The sequence below is a fragment of the Tupaia chinensis genome, unplaced genomic scaffold (genome assembly GCF_000334495.1).
Source record: "Tupaia chinensis unplaced genomic scaffold, TupChi_1.0 Scaffold000127_2, whole genome shotgun sequence".
Classification (NCBI taxonomy): Eukaryota; Metazoa; Chordata; class Mammalia; order Scandentia; family Tupaiidae; genus Tupaia; species Tupaia belangeri.
In genome coordinates, this window is record NW_006159596.1 from 1,812,477 (window position 1) to 1,827,119 (window position 14,643).

The 14,643-nt window shown below is 39.7% G+C and overlaps 1 protein-coding gene across 2 annotated transcripts in view; it reads right to left on the reverse strand.

Moving 5' to 3' along the window:
• The window catches only part of RNF150 (ring finger protein 150), a 320,502-nt gene that overhangs the window by 106,002 nt on the left and 199,857 nt on the right, over nt 1-14,643 (reverse strand). For both annotated transcript variants that reach the window (XM_014586323.2, XM_014586324.2), the window contains exons 3-4: nt 6,047-6,118; nt 1,799-1,881 (exon numbers count right to left, since the gene is read on the reverse strand). In XM_014586323.2, coding sequence (XP_014441809.1) covers nt 1,799-1,881; nt 6,047-6,118 — 155 coding nt within the window. The remainder of the gene's footprint in view (nt 1-1,798; nt 1,882-6,046; nt 6,119-14,643) is intronic.

Below are 14,643 nucleotides of genomic sequence, written 5' to 3' on the forward strand. Positions count from 1 at the left end.
ATAATTTTTTTTTGAGAGTTTTTTTTTGTTTGTTTGTTTGTTTTTTTGCTATAGGGCGTGTGCGCTCGTCCCACAGACAGAGAGAGACATAGAGACAGAAAGCGAGAAATCACCCCCCAGGGGGGATGGTCACGTCGCAATCCCTTCTCCTCCATTCTCCTCTTGGGATCTTGGGCACGCACACACACGTGCCTGGCGTGAGTTCTAAGCCACCGGGTCTGGGACGCGAACCGTGGTCGACTACTTCGGAATCTAGCGACATAGCCATTACGCTAACTGCTGGTTCCCCATACATATAATTTTGAAAACATATTTCTTAATTACATTTGTAATGGATTCTCAGGAAGAAGTAAGTAGCTATTTAACTTTAATTTGCTTTGAGTATTTTTTGTTAGTCATAGCCTCATAGGAATTCAACCAACCTCCAAGTAGAAAAGGAAAGGAAAATACTTTCCTTGCTTCTAACTATGAGACTTAACAAAAACACTTAATAAAATACTGCAGAGAGATGCTATTCCGAGGGTCTTCCCAATGCTCACATACTGCTGTTCTCTGCCAATGTTTCTGGAAGTTACCATGTCAGTACTAAGAGTAATGTCTGTAAAGCATTCATAGATAGTATTGTATGAAGGAAACTACCACATCTTGTCCTAGTTTAGATTTTGTTTCAGAGGTGGTTCAGCATCTACAAATAAATAGACAGTGAATCACATTTGTAAGAATTTGGCTGGGGCCGCAGGGTGCGTTTTCCTGATGCCTGCTTTCCTCATCATCAATTTGCCTGTGGGCATTTCCAGCAAGACCCATTCTCCCTTGGGAGTTTTCTGCATCTACATAACAGTTTTTTGTCATCTCTTCGATCATTTGGGGATTATTAAACAATCCTCTAGAAGCCTATTTTGTTTGTGTTTCTATTAAGTAGGTCTAGATTGCATTGTTTTATGAATAAATGGATTATTTTGGATATTTGTGGTATCTTTTTTCTACTTTAAGTTCTCTAAATATTTCTACAGCCAGTATTTCTAAGTGAAGAATCATTCATGAAAGCATCATTTCATGTTTATTTTTAGGGCAGAGATGAAACAAGTACAAAAATGGATTTTCAATTCAATGAATAGTTTTCATGCAACTTTAAAATATTTGGTTTTACTGAAGTATTTAAATGGATTTAGTTTCAACAATGTAGAAAGTATTCAGATACTTTGGCAGTGAATTTCCATTTGGGAGCAGGATTAGGGTACCATGAAAATGGCCTGAGGCTTTTTCCCAACTATACATGCTGGACTCTCTCTCCTGGATTCCAGAAACTTTAGGGAATTTGTCACATTCTTTTTTTGTTAAAAAAAAAAAAATTAAGGGAAATGGAAACTGTCTTTGGCTTCTTACTTATTCCTGGCCATATTCTGATTGTTGAACCATTTGTGATTATTTACAAAATACTTGTAAGATTTTTTTCTTTTCATTAATTTTAATCAAAATTAAATTAGTACCGGTAAAAGCCAACATTGATTCTGAGCATCATAAACCTGTTTAAAAAAATGCATACTAGGAGGTTCTAGTTTGTGGCCATATATGTCCCTCCAAAGATCAGAAAATATTTCTAGTTTCACTAGACAAAGTGTGTTCAAGGACAAAGGTTAAATGAAAAGGAGGAGGATTTTGGCTGTTTGAAGTGTAAACACGGAAGCATGGAGACAGACTGACCTTGCAGGGCTAGGCCGAGCAGGTCTGAGCCAGGAGGCCAGGCAGGCACTGTCCACAGAGGACCCAATCAAAAGCAGGCAGCCTAGTGACTCACCGGCAGGGCAGGATCCTGACCACGTCGTTGGGCTTGTACCCTTCGATACAAACTGCACAGTTGTCAAAATCAGGCTCTGTTTCCTGCAACAGAGGAAGCATGGATGAGCCTACTTTCTTCACTTCAACTCTTGTGTAAATACCCAAACAACAAACCAAAGGAGCGCTTGCCTGGAGCAAAGTTTCAACAGTCCTGGTGCCAGTTTACTGTCATCAACAGTTTAGTGTCTATTGGCTCATTGGCCAACCCTCCCACCTGTAATCTTTACTTCTAGGTTCCATTGCAATTTTGTGAGGAAACCAGTTTTCTTTTAATTTTTTTTTTTTTTTGCCATAGGGCATGAGCACTCACTGAGAGACAGAGATAAGAGAGAGAAAAAGTGAGAAATCACCCCCCTGGGGGTATGGCCATGCCACACTCCCTTCTCTTCCATTCTCCTCTTGGGATTTTAAGGATGATTTTCAAGCCACTGGGTCTGGGACTTGAATGATGGTTGACCATGTGGGAGCCTTAACCACTACATCAAGTGCTGGCCTCAAAGAAACCCATTTTCTAATGTACAGTCATTAATAATGCTATTAATTATGATTAGGGGCAGCATATCAAAATCCTGAGGATGTAAAATAATATTTATGGAGAATTATGTGACTGATATTTAATTTATCTATTCCTTTGTGATCTGATATATAAATATAAACATAAGATAGTGGTTTCAATTTTTTCAAGTATCTAAATCTCCTTTAACACCTCATAAGGTATTATAAAGTCCCTGTACTTTTGTTATTCTCTGATTGCATGGGGAGAAAAGTAAGGAACAATATGTATTTAAAATTAAGTAATGCTTTTAAATGAATTTTATCTTATGAAGCCAATCACATTTTATATAGTTGAATAAATAATAGCAAAGATGTATGATACAAATTAATTATTTGGGCTTGAGACACCTGGTGTATGTAATTAATCTCTTACAATGCCCAAGGAGTCTCAAACCCATGAACATATGTACCTTACCTTATTATAGGTGATAGAAGTATCATAAATTGAAAATACTGTAAGTAAAAAATACATTTAATATACCTAAACTAACAAAAATAACTTAGCCTAGCCTTGCCCAGCTTAAACATACTCAGAACACTTATATTAGCCTACAGTTGAGCAAAATCATCTAACACAGGGGTCCCCAATCCCCAGGCCATGGACCAGTCTGTGGCCTGGTAGGAACCAAACCACACAGGAGGAGGTGAGTGACAACTGAGCAAGCAAAGTTCATCTGTATTTACAGCCACTCCCCATTACTAGCATTACCACTTGAGCCCTGCCCCCTGTCAGACCAGTAAATTAGATTCTCACACTGAAACAGGTCAGAAATCCCAGTGTCCACTCATTGACCCTATATTTCCAGTTTGGCTTTAAATGCAGTTGCATTGTCAGTGCAGAAAAGCAAGTTCAGGGCTTCCATGGATTCTGTGTTTATGGTGAGTAGTATAACTATTTTGTTATATCCTACAGTGTACTAATAATAGAAATAAAGTATACAACAAATGTAATGTACTTGAATCACTGTGAAACCATCCTCCTTGCCCCTGCAGTTTGTGGAAAAAACTGTATTCCATGAAACCCGTCTCTGGTGCCCAAAAGGTTGGGGACTGCTGATCTAACATAAAGCCATCTTATAATCAAGTGCTGAGTACCTTGTGTAATTCGTTGAATATTGTACTGAAAGTGAAAAACAGAATGGTTGTACCAGTAATTAAGGTACTGTTCCTACTGAATACATATTGCTTCTGCACTATCATAAAGTCAAACAATAAGCCAAATCATGGCAAGTTGAGGACTATCTATATCACAAGCTATTGCTCTAAAATGTCTGCTTTGGGAGGTGAACGACCTTTGGACAGCATTGCTTTGTTGTCCCTTATTTATAGTGAAGAAGGTTATTGCAATAACCATGGGATTCTAAATACTAGATTTCAGAGGGACTAAATATAATGGGTTATTGGCAAAGTCATGATGCAATTTTTCATAGAAAAATACATAGTGACTTTTCCGATGACCCAGTACTTCCTTCATTTACACTGTAGACTTAAGTGGGGAACACAGCGCAGCACACAACATTGTCTTCCTTGCAAGGATTCTGCAAAAACCTTCTTAGGTCATAACACCAAAAACGGTCACTTCATTTTTATCTTAAGTTATGTTGGAATAAGTTAATTAAATATTGTTAGGATATTGAATATAAAAGGACTTCAAAAAATTCACGGAAAAGTAGAATTAAAAGATAAGTTTATTGGGGCCAGCAGGTGGCATGGTGCTTAAGGTGCTGGACTCCTACATGGCCAACTGTGGTTCCAGTCCCAGACTTGGAGGCTTGAAAATCATCACAGATACATGTGCATGTGTGCCCCAAATCCCAAGAGGAGAATGGAGAGAAAGGACTAGGTGTGGCCATCTCCCTGAGGGTGTGTGTGTGGGTGTGATTTCTCACTTTCTCTCTATCTCTCTCTCTCTCCAGTGAGCACATGCACTCTATGGCAGAAACCCCCCAAAAAAAGAATTTATTTTGATTAGAATATTTTTGCAACCCATGCATTTTTTTTCATAATACTCATCTCCTATGAACTCTTTGAAGAACCTATGTATTGTTTCCTTCTTTGCATTGACTGTGAAACTGCCCCTACCTAAACTTAGGACCCATTTCTATTATACATTTTAGGTCATATGCACTAATTCAGGTAATTTGTGTGCTAATTTCATACTGGCTTCATCTTTTTTTTTTTTTTTTTTTTGGTATACTAGTTTCAATTTCTCATATTTTTCTTTTTCTTTGTGTTTTTTTTTTTTTTCTTTTTTCTTTTTTGGAGAGCTTTTTGCTATAGAGCATGTGCACTCTCCAGACAGACAGAAAGAGACAGAGAGACAGAAAGTGAGAAATCACTCCCCGGGGTGATGGTCACGCCACAATCCCTTCTCCTCCATCCTCCTCTTTGGATCTTGGGCACGCATGCACACGTGCCCAGCATGAGTTTTAAGCCACCGGGTCCGGGATGCGAACCACGGTCGACTACGTGGGAGTCCAGCGACATAACCCATTACACTAACTGCTGGTTCCCAATTTCTCATATTTTTCTATCCAACTATTTTGTTCTCCTATGTATTTCATAAACAGCTTTAAATTATTTTTTATTTACTTTTTGAGAATACCATTTCTTAATTACTATATTACTGCTTAAGCATAGAAATTTCAACACTGATAGTTAATATAAGATAATGCAATTGCGGGAAAGTAGGGAGAAAATAGAATACAATACAATGCAAGTGATGCATTGCAATAAACACCAATGTAGGGGGAGGGCCACATGGTGAAGGGAATTGGGGAAATGGAGGAGAATAGGTACATATGAAGGTAAGTTTTCACAATAGGGACAATATTTGAATCACCTATAATATTATACACCTATGAGGGAAAACAGACAATGTAAACACATTTGTTGAGCAACTCCTACATGCCGAGTATGGTGTGATGTGGTTCTATGTACTTTAATCTTTATAGCCACACTATAAAGCAGCCTTTAGTATGTTTTAGGAGGAAACACAGTCAGAAAGGTTAGGTAACTGCCTAATATATGGTATTTAATGTCCTTCACACAGTAGGTTTTGAATAATATTAACTGAATAAATGAGTATTTATTCAAATGAAAGGTATTTTGTTAATTCTCTCTGCTGTGATTCTTCTTGATCTTTTCTATAAAAGTGCTAGATTGATAACTACAGGTCCATGACAGCAATTATAACAATGGCAGATGGTATGGTGTGAATGCTTGTGAGTAAGTAACCAACACTTACAGCACAACTGTTAGCATGCATTTCCCTTTCCCATCCTTCCCTCTCTTTCTGTCTGTCCTGGCTGTCAGAAAAGTAAGGAGCTGGGTCAGTAGGTGGTGTGGTGATTAAGGCGTTGGACTCCCACATGGCTGACTGTGGTTTGATTGGCAGACCTAGAGGCTTAAGAATCATGCCAGAGACATATGCGTGTGTGCCCAAAATCCTGGGAGGAGAATGGAGGAAAAGGGATTGTGGCATGGCCATCCTCCTTGGGGGGTGAAGGGGTTGGCTTCTCACTTTCCTTCTCACTGTCTCTATCTTTCTCTTTGGCAAACGCACATGCTCTGTGACAAAACCGTTAAAGAAAAGAAAGAAGTGAAAAGCTGTTTTGACTTTTTGCTCACTAAAAAGAAGAGCAGCCATTACCTTGTCACCCTTCTTGATGGTCCTGACCTGGAGCTTGCTGATGGCTTTCTTTGCTGCATCTCCCAGTCGACGCTGAAAAGCAAAAGCTGCTTGTTAACAACATGGTTATGTAATTCTTGACTTCATTTCTTATGGCATTTAATAAGCCAGGACAGTTATCTCTGGAATCTTGCACATGTGGTATAAACATTAATGATGGTGGTTAGAAGAGATGGGCAATAGTCTCTGCACAACGTGGCTCTTAGGTGTATGAATGAGCTTTGTCACAGAGAGCAGTTCTTCATGCCTCGTGGCCAGTAAATGGCATATGACACAGCAAGATCGAGCCCTACAGGGACTTGAGAGCAGGTTACATCTGCACCGACCAGCAAACAAGCACAACAGGTTTAGTCACTTGCTATTTCTGCTACTTAGTTTTCAACATGATGTGGAGATAGCCAACCTGGAGTAGCTGGAATAAACTTCCTCTCCTGTTTTTAATAACCAGTATTTATAGACCAGCAGATGACATAGTGGTTATGTCACTGGACTTCCATATGGCTGACTACGGTTTGAGTCCTGGACCTGGTGGCTTGAAAATCATGCCAGGTGCGTGTGCATGTATCCCCAAGGAGGAAAATGGAGGAGAAGGGATTGTGGTGTGACCTTGCCCCTGGCGGGGGGCGGGGGGGTGATTTCTCACTTTCCCTCTCACTGTCTCTGTCTTGTTCTCTCTTCAGCAAATGCACACACCCTAAGGCAAAAACCTCTAAAAATAAATTTTAAAAAAAGTATCTTTGGTTTGTATATTTTTCTATTTGCTCATATAAACTAGGTTTAAATTTGATCTATTCTATCCTATCCCATCACATTCTCACATGCCAATTTCACTTCCTTAATGCATGTGTAATGCTGTGTACAGAAAAATGTATAATACATAAAGTTCTGTTTAGGAAGCAGTTGTAAAGGAAAACCCTGGGTAACAATTACTACCCCTGTCAGGAAATAAGTTATCATGCCCCACCTTCTTCTTGATAGAGAAAATGACTACCCTTAGGAGCCTACAATAACACAATAGGAGGGCAAGGACGAAGAGTGGGAGAGGGAGAGGGAGCGGGTGGGGCGAGGGTGGTGCTACGAGGGAGCTCGTTTTTGTCCATAGGAGTTTTCTCCATGTGTTATTTCCTTAGATATGAGTAATTCTGGTCAGCCGTAGATGCATATTTACATTTGAAGAACAAAGGTTAACAGGGATAATATTTCAGTACAGACTCATATTTAATACAGACTGCTTTCACGAATTTTCTTTTGAAAAAATATTAAAACCTCTTTATTTTCTTTAAAATAGTGAACATATCTGAGTGATCATTTAACACACCCTAGATGTCACGTTAAAGTTTTATATGCAATATCACCTTTATATCCTTCCAGTAGCCTCCTGAGAAAAACATTGCTTTATAGAACAAACTGGCACTTACAAAGCTTAAATAAATTGTTCGGATATTTAATAAATATAATAAAGTTAGTGACTGTCGGTTAAACTCTATTAACTCTGCAGGCTGATGCCATAGTGCTGTGGTTAAGCACTGTGCAGAGGAAGCTGGATTCCATGTGATAGACCAAGGTTCAAGTCCCAGATTTGGGACACTGAAAAACAAGCAAGGTACATGCATTTATATTCAAGAATCTTGACAGGATGGGGAATTGGATGAAAAATGCCTGTGGATTGTCGAGACCCTAATGGGAGGGTATTTTTATTTTCTCTCTTTATTTAAAGACAGTTTTTGCTGTTGTGTGTGGTTGCTGGAGACAAGAGAGAGACAGAGACAGAAGGTTATATATCACCCCCAGGGCAATGACCCTCCTGCAGTCCATTCTCTTCTATTCTCTTTTCAGGATTTTGGGCACATATGCACACGCACCCAGCATGAGTTTTAAGCCGCCAGGTCTGAGAATCGAACTGTGGTCAACTACGTGGGAGTTCAGCGATGTAATCACTATGCCATCTGCTGGTCTCATTTTTTTCTCTTTCATATTCTTTTCCCCTCATATAAATGCAATTGCCCTTTGGCATTAAACAAGCAAACATAAAAAAGTGTATTATGGGTGACTTTAAGGCCAAAGCTGATCAATTCCCCTCATCTTTATTCAGCAATCATCCAGTCAACTAGCTAGGCATTGAACCAATCAGCTAAAAGCCAACCAGCTCTCAGCCAACCAGGCAGGCACTAATCAACCAAACAGTTGGCCAACCAATCAAAATCTATTAAGTACTGACGTGGCACTTTCCTAGACACACAGCAGTGATAGTAAATAAATTGAAAAGGAGATGTTCTCCTTGTTATCTCATTTTTTCTCTTTGACAGTTCATTCTTCGTTTGTAAAATAATACTGGCATTTTTAACAGCAGAATAAGTCTTGGCCATTTCCTAAAAGGAAACCTATGTACACTTTAAGATTTATACAGTGGCCAGCAGGTGGCATGGTGGTTAAAGTCCTGGATCCTACATGGCTGACTGTGGGGTGAGTCCTGGGTCTGGCAGCCTGAAAAACATGCTGAGTACATGTATGTTCATGCCCAAAATCCTGAGAAGAAAATGGGGAAGAAGGAATTTTGGTGTGGACGTTCTTCCTAGGGGGTGGTGATTCTCTCCATTTCACTCTCTCTCTCTGGTGAGCACATGTGTTCTAAGGCAAAATATATTGATGCTAAAAAAAGAAAAAAACTGTGCAGAAGTACAGTTAGCAAACAGAGATATCAGGGAAAAAGAGAAACTGTATGTAAGCATAATTACCCCGGGGCTACATGAGAATGAGAAAAAAAAAGAATTGACATGAAACTAAATATGATGGACTTTCCTCTCCTCTCTCGCTAATCACCTTTTTGGACTCAGCTCTTCAGAGAGCCACTTCTTCAGAGAGCCCTTTCTAGATGTCCTCCAGCAAGATCCCTCTAATCTAGGCTTTCAGAGCACTTTGTATCTCTAGTTTTATGGCACCATCACATTTAAAATTTGTTATTTGTGGGAACCAGCAGTTGATGTAATGGCTATGTAGCTGGACTCCCATGTATTCAATTGTGGTTCGAGTCCCAGACCCGGTGGCTTAAACTCACGCCAGGCACATGTGTGTGCATGCCCAAGATTTCCAGAGGAGAATAGAGGAGAAAGGATTGTGGTATAAGAGAGAGGAAAGATGTGTGGGGTGCCCCTTCCCCCGGGGGGGGGGGGGTGACTTCTCACTTTTTGTCTTTATCTCTCTCTGTCTTTCTGGCAAGTGCACACACCGTACAGCAAAAACATCTTAAAAAATCAATATTTTTGGGAACCAGCAGTTAGCGTAATGGCTATGTCACTGGATTCCCACGTAGTTGACCGCGGTTCGCATCCCAGATCTGGTGGCTTAGAACTCACGCCGGGTGCGTGTGCGTGCGTGCTCAAGATCCCGAGATGAGAATGGAGGAGAAGGGATTGTGGCGTGACCATCCCCCCGGGGAGTGATTTCTCGCTTTCTGTCTCTAATGTCTCTCTCTGTCTGTCAGGCGAGCGCACGTGCCCTATAGTGAAAATCTCTCCAAAAAAAAAAAAATCAATATTTTTTTATGCTCAATTCCTGTTACACTCCTTTCATGTAAGCCTATGTTTATTTTTGCTTCCCACTGTGTTTCCAGCACATAGAATAAAGCTGCTTCAGTAATTGGCACGCAATCATTCAACACCTATTTTTGATCACTTACTCTGTGCCAAGCATAGATCTGAGTTTTAGAAAAATACTAGTGAAAAACACACAAAAATTCTTATAATCTGTAGTTTGTAATCTAGTGGAAACTCCATAAATGACTGAATAAAATCTTTACCCAATGGATTTTTCTTAAAGCATGGAAAACAACATGAGAAATTCAGCCAGTTAATGGGAAAACTTATGAATAAACTATAAGTGATATGTTGTAAGAAAGCAAAGTTGTGTCCTAGCCTTGGGAAGACCAACCGGCCTCAAGTAGTTATTATACACCACTGAAGGGCCCAGGGGCAAGGGCTGAAAGGCACTGAGAAAGAGCTACTGGTTACTCGAAGTAAGTACCATAAACTTGAAGAATATTACATTTGGAATAAAAAAAAATTTGTGTCCCAAATAAACAAATGCAAATTTTTAAAAAAATATTTTTTTAAATTTGTTTTCTTTCCTTCTTCCATGAGTGAGAGACAGAGATAGGCATATCTAACAGGATTTCATGCTGTGATCTAGCTCCAGCCCCAGCTGGCCCCAGATCACAGGCAAGTACATGCTTGGCAAGTTCAGGAATATGAACCCAGAACCTTCTCATAATGTCAGCCTCACAGAGCACTGCATTACTATGGTTCCTGTTTTTTCTTTTTCTTTTCTTTTCTTTTTTTTTTGAAGAGGGATTTTTGTTACAGGGTGCATGTGTTTGCCAGAGAGATACAAAGATACAGAAAGCAAGAAATCACCCCCTGGAGGATAACTATGCCACAGTCCCTTCTCCTCCATTCTCCTCTTGGGATTTTGGGTACACAAGCACATGCGCCTGGTGTGAGTTTTAAGCCACTGAGACCAGGACTCAAACCGCTGTGTGGAAATCCAGTGATGTAACCATCACACCATGTGCTGGTACTGGTCCCTGTTTCTTAAGTCAAGAGCACAAATATTTTTACAATTGTTTTCAATTGGTTTTATATAATACTTGGACACAATGCAATCACTTAAATTGTTTTATTTTTTTCAAAGACTGAGCAAAGTGATTAAGTGGAAAAAAACTATTTTCAAACAATGGTTATAACTTACTCTCAAAGGAAGCCAATGTATTTTCAAATTTCAATTTAATTGAAAGTAATTTTTCAGCAAATGAAATATGTCCTTCTTAAATGTGAGCATGTAAGGCAACTTTGGCTATGTATTTAACTTTACTTTGGGTTATATATGAATAAAAATAGGGTGGCTTTTGAAAACACTCCCTTTTCTCTTTTCCCTTCTATGCTCTTTAAAAGGAAATGCAAGCTGCCTTTATTTTTTAAAAATGGTACATTTGTTCAGGAAATGTAAAGCAAGCTGACACTAAGGTACCCTAAGGTACACTAAGGGATGATGACTTAACAGTAAAGTGAGTGGTTAGAGGATTAGAAAGAGGAATTCTGTCATGGTATTTGGATGAACATGGCCTAGAGGGGTGAAAGGAGTTCAGTAGAAGAGAAAGTCATTTAGGACAGCAGTCCCCAACCTTTTTGGCACCAGGGACTGGTTTCATAGAAGACAGTGTTTCTACAGACCAGTAGGGAGAGAAGGAGCTAGTTTACAAGAGTGCAACCTAGAGTTCTCTCATGTGGAGTTCACAATACAGTGTGAGTTCTTCTGAGAACTTCATTCCCCTGATCTGACAGGAGGTGGAGCTCAGGTGTAATATGAGCAATGGGGAGTGGCTCTAAATACTGATGGAGGCTTTGCTTGCTCTCTCACCATTCACTTCCTGCTGTGCGGCCAGGTTCCTAACAGGCCAAGACAGTTACCAATCCATGGCCTGGGAATTAGAGACCCTTGATTTAGGAGATAGGCTTCTCCAATTATCAGAATTAATAGACTGAGACACTAAAGTAAAAGGGAAGATAATAAATTCCTCTTCATCATCAAATCTATGAGGCTTTCTTTCCTGGAAGCCCTAAAAAATTAAATATTCATAAATGTAGGAGGACGTATTTTTCTTACATATTATGAAAAATGGCATAAAGGTATTTTCCCCCATTTTTGGTGAAGTTCCTTGAATCAGGCCTCATTCCATGTTATTGATAGATAATACATTTATAACCTCTTTTAAGGAGGAAAACTATAGCATTTTGTCAGTGGCTGGTGAAGGATATGAAAATGTCTTCTGGCAGGGCATGAACAGATAGTCCAGTACCTGCAGGTACAAGTGAATCAGTGTCTAAGATAGAAGATAATCAAAGGACCACAGAGTATTTGATTTTTCTCTGTAAGTTCTGAGTTAACAGAATAAAGGGAAAAGCACAATAAAGTTTTATAAAATGCTGTGTCCTTTTTGCATGGAGTCAACTGTATCAGCACATGCATTTCTCTATTTTTGCTGTTGTTATTGTTTGGTTTTGAAGTTTTTGCCATAGGGTGCATGTGCTTGCTGGAAACAGAAAGAGACAGACAATAAGAGGGAAAGTGAGAAATCACCCTCCAGTGAGGATGGCCACACCACAATCCCTTCTCCTCCATTCTCCTCTTGGGATTTTTGGACACACATGCACATGCACCCAGTGTGCATTTCAAGTTGCCAAGTCTGGAACTCAAAGCATGGTCAGCCATGTGGGAGTCCAGCCCCTTAACCACCGTGCCATCTGCTGGCTCCCACATGTCTCTATTTTTGAGTGACATAAAAATCATATGTGAAAATAAGTCCCATGTCCAATACTTTTCAAACTAGTATTACTGGATTTTGAAAATGCGAATTAAAGAAATAATGTGTGAAGACAAACATTCTTAAGGAAGTGACTCAAATAAGCAGTTGCTGCTTCTGTAGTTGGTCCCTTATGTCTTTAGGTCTTTAACTGTACCAGGTATAACGAGAAAGGAAAAGTGCAGGCCTTGCTCAAATGGAGACTTGCACATAGCCTGATAAGAGAATCTCGGGTTGGACCCTGAAGTCTATCACAAAACAGACTCTTTTCTTTGTAATTCTTAGAAATTCAGAGTAAAATAATGCAGATGGGAGGCTTGAGGGCCAACTCAGGTAAAGCTGAGGGCCACGTCGGTTGTGCCAGTTTTCTGTTTCGGGTAGGGAGTCTACTTTTTTATCTAGGGTACTCCTATACATTTTTTTCTAATCCAACCAGACTTAAATCATGTTTTTCACTAAAGATGGTCAGGAGTTGGGCTATGTTAGTAATTAGATTTACTCACCAATTTGTTCTAATTAGGCATAAGAAAATATTTACCAAGATTATTTGTTCCTTGAAAAGAATGAAGACAAACTGACTTATGGAAAATCAATACAGAATCATAGGTATTAGGTTGGTACAAAAATAACTGTAGATTTGCACCGTTGACATTTGCTGTTTGATATTCGACACATTCTTAAATAAATGTGGTCATGGTATACACCAATATAATGCACATTTCTTGCTTTATGTTTTTATTTTGTTTTTTTTTTTTGTTTTTTTTTTTTGCTCTAGGGCATGTGTGCTCGCCAGACAGAGAGAGACAGAGAGACAGAAAGTGAGAAATGACCCCCCCAGGGGGGATGGCCACACCACAATCCCTTCTCCTCCATTCTCCTCTTGAGATCTTGGGCACGCACATACATGTGCCTGGCATGAGTTTTAAGCCACCCGGTCCAGGACGCGAACCGCAGTCGACTACAAGGGAGTCTAGCAACATAGCCATTACACTAACTGCTGGTCCCCGCTTTATGTTTTTTTGAAAATGACTTGTTACTTGCTGTTTATTTTATATTATTTTGTATTTTAGAGTATGGAAATTATGTCAGACAAGAAGCAAATCTGAGCAATTTTCTTACTGGAGTTCAAAATGGGTCATAACGCAGTAGAGACAACTTGCAACATTGACAGCGATTGGCCCAGAAACTGCTAGCAAACATACAGTGCAGTGGGGGTTCAAGAAGATTTGTAAAGGAAATGAGAGCCTTGAAGATGGAGAGCATAGCAGCCAGCCATTGGAAGTTGACAACAACCAACTGAGAGTACTCATCAAAGCTGATCCTCTCACAACTATATGAGAAGTTACCAAAGAACTCAATTCTCAGTTGACCATTCTAGAGTCATCTGGTATTTGAAGCAAATTGGAAGGGTGAAAAAGCTCAATGAGTGGGTGCCTCAGGAGTTGATGGAAAAATTTTAAAAATCATTTTGAAGTGTCATCTTCTCATATTCCATGCAGCAGCAATGAACCATTTCTCAACTGGATTGTGATGTGTGATGAAAAGTGGATATTATATGACAACTGGCAATGTCAGACTCAGTGTTTGGACTGACAAGAAGCTCTAAAGCATTTCCCAAAGCCAAACTTGCACCAAAAAAGTCATGGCCACTGTTTAGTAGGGTCTGATTCATTATGGCTTTCTGAATCCTGGTAAAAGCATTACATCTGAGAAATATGCTTAGTAAATTGATGAGATGAACTGAAAATTACAATGCCTGTAGCAGGCATCCATCAACAAAGAAGGCCCAATTCTTCACAACAATGCCTGACCGCATGTCACACGACAAACATATCAAAACTATGAAGTTTTGCTTCATCTGCCATATTCACCTGATCTCTTGCCAATCAACTACCACTTTATCAAGCAACTCACAACTTTTTGCAGGGAAAATACTTGGGTAACCAGCAGGATGCCGAAGATGCATTCCAAGTATTTGTTGAATCCTGAAGTATAGATTTTTTTTGGAGAGGTTTTTGCTATAGGGCGTGTGCGCTCACCAGACAGACAGACAGAGAGAGAGAGAGAGACAGAAAGTGAGAAATCACTCCCCAGGGGGGATGGCCACGCCGCAATCCCTTCTCCTCCATTCTCCTCTCGGGATCTTGGGCATGCATGCACATGTGCCTGGCATGAGTTTAAGCCACCGGGTCCGGGACATGAA